General features: G+C 34.9%; 1 protein-coding gene and 1 pseudogene across 1 annotated transcript; both read left to right on the plus strand.

The window, feature by feature from the left end:
- The first annotated feature begins 3,081 nt into the window (after positions 1-3,081).
- Positions 3,082-3,592, plus strand: LOC145563465 (STS14 protein pseudogene; annotated as a pseudogene).
- Positions 3,593-3,717: 125 nt separating this feature from the next.
- LOC145564753 (uncharacterized) lies at positions 3,718-12,060 on the plus strand. The gene is made up of 3 exons (XM_081624965.1): positions 3,718-3,723; positions 9,861-10,124; positions 11,563-12,060. The coding sequence occupies exons 1-3, from the start codon at positions 3,718-3,720 to the stop codon at positions 12,058-12,060; spliced, it is 768 nt and encodes a 255-aa protein (XP_081481091.1).
- The last annotated feature ends 6,387 nt before the right edge of the window (positions 12,061-18,447 follow it).

Below are 18,447 nucleotides of genomic sequence, written 5' to 3' on the forward strand. Positions count from 1 at the left end.
TAAGAGACCTGCTGCAAAGGTGATCAAAGTGATTCATTTAGATGGTCGAGTGAAGGAGTTTGAGCCGCCTATATGTGCTGAACAGATATTGTCTTGTAACCCTGGTTGCTTCTTATGCAGTTCCGATACGATGTCTATTGATGCGTACCCTACGAATGTGCCTGAACCTGAAGAGCTTCGGCCTGGTTTGTATTTTCTGTTGTCTAAGGCTCAAGAGAATAAGCCGTTTTCGCTTGAGGATTTGTGTGAGCTTGCTGTTAAGGCTAGTTCTAATCTTTCTATTCATGATCTTCAGCTGTCTTTTAGGCATTATGCTGTTGTTTGATTAGTGTTTTTTTTTTTTTTTGTTCTTTTTTTTTGTAGTAGTTCTACTGGTTGATTGGACTGCTTAATTCAGATTAATTAGGATGATGTATATTGTATAGTGCAGTTATGTTTTACATATTTCTTCGTATTTATTCTTTTTTTTTTGGATCGTTCATCATAAACAATCTTGCTATTCACCTACTCGTAATTATAAGCTCTTAAATTGCCACTAGTACACAATAGCTGACTATGTTGAGTTAAATCCAATTTTGGCTAGCTATAAACCTCTTTAAATCATTTCAAATCGGATCAGAATCAGATTTATTTCCTAATTGCAAGCATAGCTGATTTTTACTCTGTAACAAATATGGACTAACAACTAATTATTACAAATACAATATCCGAGTGTATAAGATGCACATGATAGTACGTACTCAAATTTGATATAGAATCTTATCAACATTTTGATCACCCTTATATAGTAATTCTCTTTAAATATAGCATAAATACATTATACATACAATATAATGATACGGAGTAAGATATTTTATATAAATTTCTAGCTATTACTTAGTAGGTTAGTTACACTAGTTTCAACAACATTTGATTACGGTTGTGCTAACAAGTTAAATTGTTAGACCCATTTTCATTTTTAGTTCTTCTAGCTCATGCAAATCGAGATTGATTAATTTTCTTTTAGGTTATATGACCGAGCAAGTTAATTGTACATATACCTAGTACTTGTACGTATATAACTTCATGAAAAGTTCAATTTGTGATGAGTTAGTGTAAATTACTTAGAGGCCATTTCACCAATTGACAATGTTTAACACTAAAAGGCTTATAATAAAGAGATAGATGATTTTGGAATTAAATATAACTATGGTTATCTTATTTTTGCACTATTATTTTAGACTATGCTTTTAATAGAAATGAACAAAGGATAAGTATGTTCTTTCATTTTAGTATACATTCCCTTCAAATTAAAAGTGCATACTTGTATATGTTAAACTCTTTTCATTTTGATATCATTATGGAAATTTCATTTTTGGAAGATAAGAACGAAAATAAATTAGAAACTACTAAACAATAGTAGTTCCGTACTAGTATAGTACTCTAGTAATGTAGAATTAATAATGTAATACAATACTCATCTACTCAACGTATAGTAAGTAGCTGTATTAATTCATTGATTGCTTAATAATAAACCAAGGACCATATTATATGATTAATATCTTAAATGGTTGAAATTAAAAATCCAAGTAGCAAAATGGGAATTGCAGAATCAAAGTCGTCGTTAATTAAAAAAATTAAATAAAAGAAACAAAATCTGAAATCCCCAACCTAAATCAGCTGGCATGTTTATCTGTCACGCCTAGTAGCACACGTTCGGGAATCAGCTCACGTTCACATTTATTTTTTTGCATTTGACATATTTTGTGATTAGTCAACGACATCTTACATTTCATCATTAAGTGATAGCATGGCAGCAGCTCGCTTTTCGCCCCTACTCTTTGGAGCTACCGGAAGGGAAGGCGGTGGTATTGACACCGTAGTTCCCGTGTCCTCTTTAAGCAAATTGACACACTTTTCTTATAAGATCGTTCAAACTGACACACTTTTCTAATAAAGTCGTTCTTATTTAGTTAATAGTCTTGATATACGTACTTGTTTTTTTTCATGAAGATGATCCATCAATGTTACCAAGTACTAGTATGTTATTTCTCACATGTTTGGGTCTCACTTCTTTTTGGTGTATTTCTATGAAAATAATTTTTTACAAAACCACCTCTTCCTAGTTCCTACTAACTATAATAATAAGTTTACAGCATTATCAAGTCTACTACAGTTAATTAATATGCCTAAAACTCTATGCTGATCATATCGTGTCACCTAAATACTATAAAGGGAGAGTTATTGGAAATAAGAACAACTCATCATAATATTGGGCCTGATGTTGGGCTCAAGTAACTTGGTATTTAACTGAGATTAATTGTCCCAATGGGCTTATAAATTTGTCAATTTGGGCCAATAGAGTTAGGATTTGGGCTAATAAAAAAAAACATTTTTTTAAAAAATAAATTAAATTATGGGCTATTTTGGCCTCTTTGGGCTAGGGCGCTAGGCTAAAAAGTACTTCTATTGAGTATTGATTGAGTGATAAAATTTCATATATGGTTTGCAATATTCTTAAAGAGTTTTGTGTATAATTTTACCATTCTGAGTTTCTCTACTCCGCGTAGGAATGTAAACGCTCATAGTACCAACAATAACTTGTTTCGTGCAATCTATTGATGATCAGCTTTAACTCTAATGTCTCTTATCAATAATTGTAGCTTAACCAACCTCATCCAGTATCTTATCTGTATCAAATGTTAGCTGTTAGCACCTTAATATCAACATTCAGCAGGATAATCCTATAAATTATTATGATACAAAGACTTCTCCTCTTCACTACAATTACCCTTAATATTATATGTTAGAGTTTAGACATTAGACAATCATCACTGAAAATGAAACTCCTTGGAAATTAAGCATTGCCATTTTAATCAGCTACACTAACGTTACATGCACGTGATCAAGACACAAATCTTTGAACCCCCCACGTGATAACTCCTATATATACCATCAACTTTTTCAGCACCATTTATCACATCTATAATTCACCTTTACAAAATTACAAATATACCCTTTTACAAAAACAAACCAAGGACAAAATCGTAAATACAATCCGACAAAAAAAATCTTATTAATATACCACTATCCTTTTATCATCATCACTTTCATCCAATAAAAACAAAATACAATGGTCCATCTGATAACCACTCTACTGATTCTCTTGTTCATCTCATCGGCCTACGCCCAAGCACCGCCACCACAACCACCGTTAGCAGGCCCAGCCCAAGAATACTTAGATGCACACAACCAAGCCAGGGCCCAAGTTGGGGTGGGCCCACTCAAGTGGAGCCCAATTCTGGAAAACGCGACGGCCCGTTTAGTGATGTACCAAAGGATCAAGTTCAACTGCCAATTTGCGGACCTTAACAAGAGCAAGATCAAGTACGGGGCGAATCAGCTGTGGGCCCAAGGTTCTTCGGTGAGGCCCAAAACAGCGGTGGACGCGTGGGTGGCGGAGAAGAAGTACTATAACCACGAGAAGAATTCGTGCAAAGATAACCGACAGTGTGGGGTGTACACGCAAGTGGTTTGGAAGAAGTCGGTGGAGTTGGGGTGTTCACAGATAGTTGTGTTAAAAATGGGACGAGTTTGATTGTTTGCTTTTATAATCCGCCTGGAAATGTGCAGGGTGAAAGCCCGTATTAGGGTAGCTAATGTGGAATTAATGTACTAATCTTTTGATAAGAATAATGTATTACATTTGTACTTTAATTTCTAGTGAATGCAGATTAAATGGAGGTTTATGTTAATTTGCCATTTAATTTCATCACATCTGAGTTTTTTTTTTTTTTTTTTTTTTTTTTTTTTTTTTTTTTTTTTTTTTAATATATAAATCATCCTCTTGGGCTGTGTGTTAGATCTATCTGTCTCTCGTGGAAGATGACTAGGAATTGTATCATGGTAAAATGAATGGTGCTTGTATTAATTTGCCTTATAATTTAGGGCGTATTCGTTTCAGCTTAATTTTAGTTCACTTCACCTCAGCTCTAATTAGTTCAGTTCAATTCATTTTAGTTCAGTTTCAATCAGTTCAGTTCAGTTCAGCTCCTAATTTCCCTTTCTCATAAAATATTCATTTCAGCTCAATTCGATTCAGTTCAGCTCCAATCAACTCAGTTCAGTTCAGTTCAGCTCCAATCAGTTCAATTCAGCTCAGTTCAATAAATGTGAACATACCTTTAGTGTTTTTTTTTTACTGGATTTGTATGCTAATGCAATATTTTAATTTAATGCAACATTGATAAAGATACAAATGATACAATTCCTTGTTATTGCTGAGCTTGGTCCCACTGATAAATTAAAATTTTGTAGAGGCGGTAATCTACTCAATAACATTAATTAAATTCAGCATATTTCTATGGAAATTTTGTGTAGATTACCCTAAAGATAGGGTTATTTGTGAACAATTACCCATTTTTTTTTATTTATTTAGAACTACCCGTAAATTTGGAAATGTTTGGGTAGCATAACCCAGTAACGTTTCCATCCAATTAAAACATTACTTTGGCCTAATTTTTCACTTTTGTCAATTACAATGGCCAATTAATACTAAAATAAGCAAAACCCCGAATTCAATTAAACCCCCAAACCTTAAAAATCAAAATCCCCAAATAATACTAAACTCATGAACCCTAAAATGAATCCTAAACCCTAAAATGAATCCTAAACCCTAATTAGGTTAATTAGGGTAAATTAAAACCTTTAAACAAATTGAGGGAGTTAATTTGGGTGGCAAAAGTGAAAAAAGTGGGCTCCAATAACGTCTTAATTGGACGAAAATGTTAGTGGGTAGTGCTACCCAAACGTTTTCAAACTTGTGGGTAGTTCTAAACAAATAAAAAAAATGGGTAATTGTTCACAAATGACTCTATTTTTAGACTCGTTTGGTTGCAACGGGAATTAACTTTCCATGGTAAGTTATAATTCATGGGAAATTATTTCCCTTGTCTAATTCCTATGAAATTGATCTACTTTGTTTGGTTGGCATTAAGGAAATTACAATTCCTAGGAAGTTTGAATTATCTAGGGGGAGGTTGGTAAAGTAATTCCCACATTGTGTGGGAAATAGAAATTCCTAGGAATTTCAAATTCCCCCATTGTGCAAAATTTTAATTAACCAAACAACTCACATTTAGTGCAATTCCTAGGAATTTTGAATGACTACATAAAATTGGAGCAACCAAACAAGGCCTTAGGATAGTTCTACACAAAATTTCCTATTTCTATTGTCATATCTCTCATGTTTGGCTCTAATTGTAATTGCTATGCTGTAGGTGTCCGTCGTACAATAAGCTATATCCTTTACAAATAGATTCGAACTGTAGAATAGTCTACCCACAAATCCACAATATTGCACGAGTATAAAAATACATTCATACATTAATCTACACGAGTATAATTAGAGGTGATCATTGACAGGGCCGTCCCAACCTTTTTGGAGGCCCTGTGCAAGTATGAAGTGTATAATAGTCTACCCATAAATCCACAATATTGCATGAGTATAAAAATACATTCATACATTAATCTACACGAGTATAATTAGAGGTGATCATTGACAGGGCCGTCCCAACCTTTTTGGAGACCCTGTGCAAGTATGAAGTGTATAATTTGGTACTAATGAAATTTCTCCACTCGGCTTTTTTTTTTATACTAGAAAACAAAATCGCTATTTTTCAAAGATAAAAAAATTGCTGGCGGGATTTGATCCGCTGTCTCCAACAATACCCTTGAGGTCATTAACCACTAGTTCACAATTAGCATGTATGCACTTTTAATGCAGCATATATATTAGGAAAATTTGTCAAAAACAACCTTTTAAAGTGTCTATTTTATTAAAAACAACCTTTTAAATTTTTTTTTGCAACTTCAGACCACATTATAAAATTTTTTTACCAAAGACAACCTAATGCTAGTTTTCGGCGTTGACTCTATTTTTCCGATTTTGACCACGAGTGTGTGAGGCACGTGACTTCATATATTGCTAATTATACCCCTTTCCCCTCCAATTAACTCCTATTAAAACCCTTCAAAGTGACAAATTACTTTGAGAGAGGAGGGGATTTAGTACGAGTGAATTGGAGGGAAAGGGGTGTAATTAGCAATATATGAGGTCACATGTCTCATACACTCGTTGTCAACATCGGAAAAATAGAGTCAACGCCGAAAATTAGCATTAGGTTGTCTTTGATAAAAAAAAATTATAATGTGGTCTGAATTTGTAAAAAAATATTTAAAAGGTTGTTTTAAATAAAGTGAACACTTTAAAAGGTTGTTTCTAACAAATTTTCCTATATATTATTTATTCATTTTAACACTTGAGGCCCCAACTAAATTTGGGCCCTGTACAGCCGCACTAGCTGCACACAGTAAGGGCCGGCCTTGATCATTGATCTTAGCTTTTGACGAAGAAAGTGGCTCATTTCGAGCAAAGACGTTAATTGGGATTAAAAAGGTCGGGCCAACATCTCGCTAGGCTAGTAGTACTACACGTACATGAGAAAGGTGATACGAAGTACTACATAGCTCATCACGCTAGTATTAGTAGCATACAAGGTGTCAAAATTACACCCAATTCGAAACCAATCCGAAAAATATGCGATTTAAATTTGGACTCACATGCACACAATAAATTTGCATGACTTAATTTTAAAAATTGATCCGACCCGATCTGACCTCATCAGACTTGATCCGATCATCCGAATTGACACCTTTTACCTACTACATACACAATTTAAGTTTCTTTCCTCATTTGATGGAGTTCTTTTATATTATTATTACTCATTGCTATAGTATTTTTTTAAAGTGTTCTAGTTATTAACGTGCATAATATGTTCACATATAAGGGTGTATCCTAGTCCAAATTAAGATCGAATTGAGGTTCTATTCTATTCTCGTCACCTTATAAAAATAATATTAAATTAAAATAATTTCAATTCTTATAACCCAAGAGGGCTACTCTTCCTATTACCAATAGGTTTTAGGATGGACCTTTGTTGTGGGCTTAGGTTTGTGGGCTTATGGGTTTCTCTTGTTTGTATTCTCCCCCATCCGTTATAACAATTTCAATTCTTATTAAAATAATTCAGTTCAGTACGAGTAGTATATTTATTTTAACTGGTAAGAAAATATATGTTATCAAATTGATGCATAATAACAATATAAGAAGCTCTGATTCCCTATAATTTCACCACCTCTTTGTTCTTTCATTTATTCAACAATCATTTTTTCTAGATAATCTAGTTAGTGAATTCAGGCACATAAACTATAGGGTAATTTGGTATTTTTAGCCTATTTCTTATCCCTTTCCCTTATACCTAGTGGTGGGCATGGGCCGTGCCGGGCCTGCCGTGGGCCGTGCCTAGGCGGGCCATGAACAGTGTCGTGCCGGGCCGTGCCGGCCCACGGTGGAGGCGGGCCGTGCCGTGCCGTGCCGGCCTTCAAGGTTTCCCTGTCCACGGCACGGCACGGCCCACCGTGCCGGTCGTGCCGTGCCGGGCCGCCCGTCGTGCCGGCCCACGGTGGAGGCGGGCCGTGCCGGCCACCGTGCCGGCCCACGGGCCACGGCTTACCCTTTTTTCTTTTTTTTTTTTTAAAAAAAAAATTAAAAAAAACTTTAAAAAAACTTGAATTTTTTTTATGAAAGAAAAAATTGAATTGAATAATTATACAATTTAATATTTGAATTTAATAATTATTAAATTTTTTATGGAGTTAAGTTATATTAAATATTGTTTAAATTATATTAATATTTATTGTTCATTCATAATTTACTATATATCATATTATTCATATAACTATATAAGTATTAGACAAAAATTAAATAACAATATAACATATTCCATAAAATTAAAAGTTGAAAAAATTCATTCATAAAAATTTATTAAGTAAAAGATAATATGAAGTACAAGGGTACAACTAACAATAATTGATGAATAACTTATTTTGTTATTTTATTATACGGCTAATGTTAATAGAGTACATAGCCAACATAGGAAATACTAACATTTTCACTAATTAATAGAGTACATAGGAAATACTAGAATTTTCGCTAATTAATATTAATTCTCGAGTTGTTGGTAATCTTCAATCAAGGTCTTCATTATCTTCTTCGTCTTCATCTTCGGCTTCATGTTCACTAGCTAATGCGGAGGAGCTAGTTGAACCAGAACGATCGGAACCATCGATGTTGTCGTTGGCCGTAAAAGTACGATCTTGGATGCGTTCTTGGGCATCCATCCAATCCTTCAAGCAAACACACATTTCTAGTGTTTCGGGCTTCAAACTTGTTCTTCTATCGTCTAGAACCCTTCCCGAAGCACTAAAAGCTCGTTCCGAGGCAACGGAGGAGGCTTGGATGCTGAAAATATCACGTGCCATTGCCGCCAAAATTGGATGCTTTGTGCTTTGGGATTTCCACCAATCTAGGATGTCCATCCCCAACCTCGAATCTTCGTCCAAGCCTTTCATGAAGTCGTAGTTTAAGTACATTTGCAACTCCGAAACATCGCTTTGTGTTCGCCTTGATGATGATCCACTACCTGAAAACTTAGATAACATGTTAGCAGCTTGGGCCGCCAAACTTTTGCCCGTTTTACTTACGCTTTTGGATGTTTGAGAAGGGGCAAAATGAGTGACGGTTCCATATTTAGATTCATAAACTCTATATAACTCAAAAAATTTATCTTTCACATGATTTTTATATTGTTCGACACCATCACCGAGTTGCATGCATTCATAGTAAATATCAATTAGCATAAATGTGCCATCATACTTTGATCTAGGATCTAAAATAGAAGCAAACATATAAACCATAGGAAGCTTAGTGTAATATTTACGCCATTTAGCCTCCATTTGTGGAACATAATCATTGTAATCTTGTTGTGATCGATGTTCATAAAGAAGTTGAGCAAATAAACATGCATTTTGAAGGAAAGAATGAATGCAAGGAACATAAACAGAAGAAAAACAGTGAGTCATACTATATAATAATTGTAAAAATTGCATATATTTTTCACAATTATCCCAATCGGAGTCTGCTATCATGAATTGTGGATACTTATTATTGTAAAACAATGAAAATGGAACTCTATACGAAAGTGCCTGACTCAACATGTCATAGGTGGAGTTCCACCTAGTTGGACAATCCGTTTTAATTCTAATAGGCTTTATCTTATTTTGCTTAAGATATCGCCGCCTCCATTCCTGATACCTACTGCTAGAAGACATAATAGACAAAACAGCATTTCGAATTTTGGAATAGTATGGACCAATTGCTTCTTGTCCATCCTTAACACACAAGTTTAAAACATGACAAATGCATCTAATATGTAATGCATCTCCATCCATTATGACATTATGCAAGTTTGGTTTAATTAGATTAGCACTAGCTGTCATGGATGTTGCATTATCAAACGTCATGGACATGATTTTGTCCCTAAGACAATATTCATCAAGAGCACTCATAATACAATTAGAAATATTAAAGGCCGTATGGGGGTATTCAAGCAATTTGAAACACTACAAGAAATAGGTCATTTTGCGACGGAAACCTTGCAACGGACTACAATTCCGTCGCAAAAAGGGTTAATTTGCGAGGGAATAAATTCCGTCGCAACTTTGCGACGGAAACAAACTTTTGCGACGGAAATTCCGTCGCAAAGTTTGCGACGGAATTTATTCCCTCGCAAAAGTTTGTTTGCGACGGAAATAATCGTCGCAAAACAATATTAAAAAAAAAATAAAAAAAAAAACATTTTGCGACGGATTCTGCGACGGAAATTCCGTCGCAAAAAGTTTTTAAATTTTTTTAAAAAAAACTGAAGTTTCGCTGAAGGAGAGAGAAAAAGAAAACGAAGAACAGAAAGAGGAAAGCGTAGAGAGAGATAGAGGAAAGCGTAGAGAGAGAAAGAAAATCCGGCCACTTCACCGCCGCTGTCGCCACCGGAACGACCGGAATCCGGCCACTCACACCTACTAACGCCCACCCCCTCTGTTCACTCCCACTCACGCGCACTCACGCCCACCCACGCCACCCCCTCCGTTCAAGCCCACTCACGCCCCTCCGTTCGCCGGCGGTGTGCAGCCACCACACCACCCTCCTTCCGGCAGCCGGATTTCCGCCACAACACCCTCAAATCCCGGTGAGTATTCCACTATCCCCCTTTGTTTTTGTTTTCAATTTAATTTTAATGTAAACCCTAACTTTTTCTAATTATGTTTTTTAATTTAATTTGTAACTAAATTTTATTATTTAATTACTTGTGTTTAGTGTAGTGTAGTTTAATTTATATTGCAATGTTAGAATTAGTTTAATTTTTAAGATATATTGCAATGTTAGAATTAGTTTAATGTATGTTAGTTTAGTTTAAAATATATGTTAGATTAGTTTATAATGTATGTTATTTTAGTTTAAAATATATGTTAGTTAGTTTATAATGTATGTTAGTTTAGTTTAAAATATATGTTAGATTAGTTTAAAATATATGTTAGATTAGTTTAAAATATATGTTAATTTAAAAATACATGTTAGTGTATGTATGTTTATTTGAATGTGGGTAATTGTGTGTTAATTATATGTGTTTCATCACTTGCTTTAAACTTGTTTAAATTAAACAATTATGGTATGTATGTTAATTATATATGTTCACTAAGATTTGAAAGCATTTGCATCTTCTTATTCCTAGATACCCGTTCAAGACATACACATTAGGAGTATGTCTTGAATAGTCCCCGGTTGGGACTGTCCTTTGACGTTTAATCTCACTTTAGGTGGTGAATGTATGCAATGTTTTTGATTCTATGGAATATCTTGGCGTCTCATTTCTCTACAATGTTTTCTGGGTACATATGTTGGTGTGTTTAATTACCTACATCGTGTACTTGGAGAACTGTAGGGATATGCTGTCGGATTTTCTATAGAATTGAAAAGTAGGCATACATTCACTAGTGAGATAAGATGTCCAAGGATGGGTTAGGTTGGAGTGGTAAGGACCCCTGGATATATGTCATCTAAAACCTCATGTAGGTTAGATGTATTAAGGTCAAAAATAGGTTCATTAGATAACAAATGTGAGAAATAGGCAAGTTAGAACCAAAAACGCCCCATTTTCACCCAATTTTCCTAGTTTTAGGACCTAGTGAACCTATATTGCCACTTATGAACTATTTCAAGCCTCGAACTCAAGTAACTATGTTATTTAGGTGTATTATGGTCAAAAATAAGCTCATTTGATAACAAATGTGAGAAATAGGCAAGTTAGAACCAAAAACGCCCCATTTTCGCCCATTTTTTCTAGTTTTAGGACCTAGTGAACCTATATTGCCACTTATAAACAATTTCAAGCCTCAAACTCAAGTAACTATGTTAGTTAGGTGTATTAAGGTCAAAAATAGGTTCATTAGATAACAAATGTGAGAAATAGACAAGTTAGAACCAAAAACGCCCCATTTTCACCCAATTTTCCTAGTTTTAGGACCTAGTGAACCTATATTGCCACTTATGAACTATATCAAGCCTCAAACTATTGGTTCTCATTCTTTATTTTTATTTCTGCATTGTATATCCTTTGTTTGTTACAGGAGGCGTACCAACACAGACAGGAGGAATCAAGAACCCAGGGTTCCCAACTGTCTGAAAATGAAATTTTCTTTGAGGCGGCTGGTGGTCGTAATAAGAAGGGTCGTGTTAGAGGTCTTGATGTTGGTGCTGACTTGTACTACGGCACATCTAGGGGACGAGGATCGGGTTCTTCCAGCCAATACGTACCGTCGGTCATAACTCAAATGCAGGAAAACTTCCACAAGGAGTTGAATGAGAGGGTGGAAGCAATTGAGAGCCAGATCGATAGCCGTGTGGCGGAACAGCTCGATGCTCGAGTGGAGGCTCGAGTGGCAGAACGGATGGCTGAAATCGAGAGGAAGAACAAGGAGTTCTTAGAGGAGTTAGCCAGTAGATTTACAGGATTGACCACTCCTTTCACTTGTTCTACGATTCAACCTCAGATTCGAGACCCCAGGAACGACCCGGGTGGTGGTGGTGGTGGTGGTGCAGGCCAAGGACAGCCAGCTTGTGTTTAGTTAGGTGTCATTTTTCGATTTTTGTATATGGATGACATTGTAGTTTAAAAAATTATATCATGTACCGTACTTGGTAGTTACGGCTACGTGTTGTATATATTTGAATTATGTTAGGGCGTGGACTTTTTGACTGAAATTATTTTAAATGCACGTATTTTATTAAACAGGATTGCATGAATACAGGTTCCAGGAAAACAAAACAAAATACAAAAAAATTAAACAGGATTGCAGGAATACAGGTTCCAGGAAAAAAAAACAAAATACAAAAAAAAAAAAAAATTAAAATTACAATAACTTTGCGACGGAATGTAATTCCGTCGCAAAATGGAGTATTTTGCGACGGATTATTTTCCGTCGCAAAATTTGTGACGGACTATTCCGTCGCAAAAGAATCAATTTTGCGACGGAAATTCATTCCGTCGCAAAATTTGTGACGGAATATTCCGTCGCAAAATGATTCCTCTTGCTACGGAATTTTCGTCGCAAATGTTGTTTTCAGCTACAACTACCTTTCCGTCGCAAAATCCGTCGCAATTCGTTTTGCGACGGATATTCCGTCACAAAAGGACTGTTTGCTACGAAAGTTCGAGCGACGCCATGCCTGTGACGGAAATCCGTCGCAAAGTCACTTTGCGACGGAATTTTGCCAGTTTGCGACGAATTATTTCCGTCGCAAAACGGCCCTTTTCTTGTTGTGAAATAAATAATACGTTTTTGCAATAACCATTCACTATCAACCCAATGACAAGTAACACACAAATAATGTAAACCATAACCACCATCCCATGCATCAGAAGTTATAGAAACTCTTGAAGTAAGAGTTTTAAGTTCTTCAATTAATTTCATTTTGTATTCTAAGTAAGTTTTCATGGCAGCTGTTTTAACGGTTTTTCGGGAGATTTTTTTGTGTTGGGGTTGTAGTGCTCGTTTAATGTAATTGTTAAACGGATCACTTTCAGCAAAAAGAAAAGGTTGTTCGGCTTGGACTATCATTCTCCCAAGTTCATCCCTATCCCTCTCATAATTGTAAGTGAAGCCATAAGGATGGAATTGAGAAATTTTTGGTTGAGTTGGGTCAGTACTAGGGGCACCACATTTTTCACTGTGTCGGTTTAGGTGCCCCGTACCGCCTTTGGCTGGAGCCGAATAAATATTACCACAAGTTTTACACTTGGCTTTTTCACCATCTCTACTTAACAAGAAATATTGCCAACATTTACTCTTTCGGTTTTTCAAAAGGGTCATTTCTTCTTCGGTGTACCATTCAATGAATGGGTTATCAGATGTGGGAATAGTATTTTGGACGGATGGGTCACTAGAGCCGGCAGGTTGTGTGTTGCTTGCTTGAGTTGTTTGATAGTTAAATTCAAAAGGCATATCATGTGCGGAGGCATAATAAGGTGGAGATTGGGTGCTTTGCCATGGTTGGAATGTCCCTTGTTGATCTAATCCGGTGGGAAAACCGGTAGAAAACCCGGGGTGGGTGGGATTGGCCATTGTAGGGATTTGCATAGTAGGGATTTGCATTGTAGGGGGGGGCATAGAAGAGCCTTCCAATGGTCGTTTAGATTTGGCTTTTTTAGAGGAGGATTGGTTCGGGTTTGATGCCATGATTAATTAAGATTATTAACTAATAAATAATAATTAACAACAATATTAACAATTATAACAAATTAACAATTATAAGTTTATAACACTAACAAAGTAACAAATTATAACAAATTATAACAATTAACAAGTATAAGTAAGTTTTTTTTCTTAATTATTACTTAATTAGTAAGTTAATAAATTTTCAAAAATAATTATAATAATAGTAGATTATCTAAATCAATGAGATCCCAGGTAGGTTATGGTTAGGATCGACGTTGTCCAGAGCCCAAATCCCGCCTTAGACAGATTTCAACAATCCAAATAACCCACAATTAAAATAGAAAGTAGTTTTTATGTAATTAAGTAGTTCCAAGTATACAACAACAATAATAATAATAATAATAATAATAATAATAATAATAATAATAATAATAATAATAATAATAATAATAATAATAATAATAATAATAATAACAATAATAATAACAATAACAATAACAATAACAAATTAAAATAAAGTTGAGTTAGATCTTACAATGACGCTTCAATGCTTTCCCAAATTTATAATTTCTCGAATTTATAATTTCCCGAAATTATAATTTCCCGAATGTAAATATAACAATTTTTTTTTTTTTTTTTTGGTAGTAGACTAATAATATTAAAAATGTAAAATTTATAATAGAATAAGAGATTAAGAAATATTAAGAGATTATAATTTATAAATTATAATATATGAGAATAAGAGAGTAAGAGAGTAAGAGAATGAGATGAGAAGATGAGTATTGAGTTGTGGAAAGAATTGGAAGTTGAGGGTGGTATTTATAGGTGAAAATAGAGCCGTTTATAGCCGTTTATAGCCGTTTATGGCCGTTGGAGGGAAAAAACAAGAGCAGCGCCAGTTTATAGCCGTTAGCCCGCGGGCCGTGCCTGCGGGCCGTGCCTGCGGGCCGTGCCTGCGGGCCGTGCCTGCGGGCCGTGCCTGTGGGCCGTGCCTGCGGGCCGTGCCTGCGGGCCGTGCCTGCGGGCCGTGCCTGCGGGCCGTGCCACGGGCTATTGGCCGGGCTCGTGCCGTGCCGGGCCACTTTTGGGTTTTTTTTCACCGCAGCCCGCACGAGGCACGAGGGGCGTGCCATCGTGCCGGGCCGGGCCTGCCGTCGGGCCGTGCCGTGCCGGGCCATCCTCGTGCCGTGCCCGGGCCGCCCGCGTGCTGACCCGGCCCATGCCCAGCTCTACTTATACCACCCCCTTAGTTATAGAAATGGAGGGATTATGGGGTGTTTTAATCCCTATCCTCAACCCCCTTTTAATCCCCATTCCTCTAAACAAACACCACTTTTTTTTCTATCCTCATACTTTATCCTTATCCCTTCCTTTTTATCCCCCTAAACAAACACCCCCTATGGTTAATAATTATATCATACGTAGCTCTACATATAGTCATATAACATTAGAGAATAGATTGACAATATGAGAGAAGACATACAACAACAATACTATTATCAATAATATATAAAACCAGTAAGCTGACAAACATCAATAACATTCATTCATTCATTCGATTACATTTTTAGCCACAATAACTTTAAATAAAAACTCCTACAGGAGCTTATTTATTTAATGGAGTAGTGGATAAGCAGAATGAGATTACATAATTTTCAAGGTTGGTATAGTAAGTTAGTAACCCGGCCTACAGGCCAATTTAAATTTGTTGGAGCATCAAAAGGAGTTTTATTTCCTACAACGGGAGCAGCCAAACCTTTCGAGTTTTAGGATGATCTATTACAAACATTATTACACGTACTACACGCTTAAAACAATCTCATTATTGGACCATTTGATTAGTGCATGGGAGATATTATTGGCTACACTACTTGGCTATGTTATTGTACGTGTACATTATCCTATTATTGGACCATTTGATTAAGTTAACCATAGAATAATCAACACGCGCTCATGGGATAAGCAAGTTGCAAATTACTACTCCCTTCTCCATTTTTTAAGTACCTAGTTTGATCATACTAGTTAATGCTAATTAACTTTAACCACTAATACACGTAATATTTAATTTATCAATAATTATAAACTGTTGGTATTTTGCAAACTATACGTACACTGGGGCAGTTTTAACAAATACCCACCTAATTATGGTTAATGCTATGTAGTTTAACTTATTGCAACAATATTGATCAAAGAGCTGAGATTTATATAATATTGTCAAACGATCAGGACCCCTAAGAAAAATTGAGAGTGTTACTATTATTGGCTCATATTAGTGGGCTAGATAAATTTGGGAGAGTATGTAGGTGGATGGATGATAAGAGAATCCTCTCCCCAAATTGTCAGCAATGGAGATGAACCTCTAACTTTCAACCTAATAGTTGGCAGGTACTCTTCTTTCTACTCTTTTAAAATTATGATGGTTGAGAGGAGCTTAAAATTAAATGGTAATGTAGAAAAGTCTACGTACTCTACAATATGCGTACATCAGTACATGGCTATGACTCGTCCTAATATAATTTTTGATTTCTCTTATTTTATTCAAATAGCAGTTGTATACATAAATATTAAGTTATAAAAATCTAATACTTGTATTACATACTACGTATGTAGAAATGAATTTAGTAATAGACCTCACTTGTTAACTTTCTCGTGTATACATAAATAATCGGCTAATACAAGTTTATCTGCCAGATAAATGAATTTTTGTTAATCTGGTGGCATTTCGGTAAATATATTGAAAAAGCGCGGTCATTTATTCAACATGTATTTTTGGTGAGCTATTCAATTAATGTTAGCAACTTGCATTATTTACTGTTTGGTGAGGAAATTACACATGTACCCCTCAACTAGTACATGAAAAGACGTATGTGCCCCTCCACTGGTACTTTATTGAAAAGACGATTATACCCCCAGATAAACAAAAATTTGTTTATTTGGGGAATTGACTGGGCACAATTCATAAATAATAAGTTATAAAAATCTAATACTTGTATTAGATATATAGAAACGCATTCAGTATAGTCCACACATGTTAATTTTGTCCCAAGTAAAAATCATAGATATAGTTACATTATACTCCTTCCGTCCCCTATTGATAGTCCTTTATAAGCATTTTTCACGGGAATTAATAAACACAAATAAGTACAGTAAAAGTACATTGAAAAAGTAAATTGACATTGGGTATGCAAAAAAGTAAAGAGAGAAAGTACTCCCTCCGTATTTTTTTAAGTGTTACAGTTTGACTGACACATAGTTTTAGGCAATTTAATTGACTTAAATAAAATAAGAGGTAAGTGGGGTAGTTGGAGTATTAAAAAATTGTAAAAGAAAGATAGTAGGGCTAGTAGTTTATTGAAAAGTAATGAATGTGAGAGGAGAGATATAATAAAAAAGTAGTAGTGGGTTTAGGTGGGGACCAGAGAGGTGGGGACCATAAAAGGAGAGAGATATAATATTTTAATGTAGCTTTTTGCCAAAAAAAAGAAGTGTAACACTTATTAAAACACGGCCGGATTTGGTAAGTGTAACACTTAAAAAAACACAGAGGGAATAATAAAAGTAAATGGGAAAACAAAATTTACATGAGAAATTTAAATTTGCACATATTGTTGCAAATTGGAGGGAATTTTGGTAAAAAAATTAATATTAATGGTTGTTAGAAAAAGTAAATAGGGTGAACATTTTGGGACTAAAATTTATCCATAAGGGACTATTATTTGAGGACGGAGGGAGTATTATTTATAGTTATTTATATACATATTTTACCCGGACTAATAATAGTGTGTAGAACATTAAGGAACTGAAGAAGTTTGTATACTATAATAATCATTGATCTAAATAGATCGATGGTTGGAATTGGATCTTGGATACATTTATCCTTGAGAAGTTGGCTTGGAATACGAGTGTAGACTAGTCTACACTAATTTACTTGAGTGAGGTAATCACACATTATTTTCTTAAAAAAAAAGGTAATCACACATCATGATACATGAAATAAAGTAAACAACTACCACAAGTCCACATATATATTGAAGTTTCTTTACTAGTCAGTCCTCGACTAATTAGGTATTTAATGTTGTTGGAATTGTAACGACAGGTATTTAATGTTGTTGGAATTGTAACCACTCAATCAATATACTTGGTACGGAGTATATGTTAATTATAGATAGATTGTATGAACATGTTTATTACTCGGTATTTTATAATTATAAGCTATAAAAAATACTCCCTCCGTCTTTTAATTAGATTAACAATTTTCTCGATTATGTGAGGAATAAATATTAGAAGTAGGAATCTAATTAAGAGACAAAGTGAGTATATCACGGAGTTTAAGGTGATGGTTAGATACTTAAGATTTATTTTATATTCCATCTATCCCTCCATCCATTTATTACAAGATATCTTGAAAAAAAAAAAAACCAAAAAATAATAGCCATAAGTATTTATGGAGATAGTACAATTGTATATATTTGTACGGAGTATTATTGTATACGTCATAAACATTCTTAACCACTCATGTTATCCCGTAATAAGAGTGTAAGACTAGACTACAGTCTCTACACTAGATAGTTATATCATGGATTATTTTGTATATTTCACAGTGTTCATGCAAGTTGTACAAATATGTATCCACTAGATTGAAAGATTTATCATGGCTTCAATTAAACTACAAAAGGATTTTTGGAAATTATATTTTTCCAAAAGGGTAATGTTATATGTAACCCTAAGGGTTATATATAAGCATTAAATACACTCTTAAAAATTGTATAAAATTAGAAATTCATGACAAAAACACGC

This window comes from Chenopodium album, chromosome 10, assembly GCF_948465745.1.
Source record: "Chenopodium album chromosome 10, dcCheAlbu1.1, whole genome shotgun sequence".
NCBI classification, from domain to species: Eukaryota; Viridiplantae; Streptophyta; class Magnoliopsida; order Caryophyllales; family Amaranthaceae; genus Chenopodium; species Chenopodium album.

Coding starts and splice junctions, on each gene's coding strand:
- LOC145564753 (XM_081624965.1), top strand. Junction 10,125..11,562: donor CACAACACCCTCAAATCCCG/GTGAGTATTCCA, acceptor TGTTTGTTACAG/GAGGCGTACCAACACAGACA.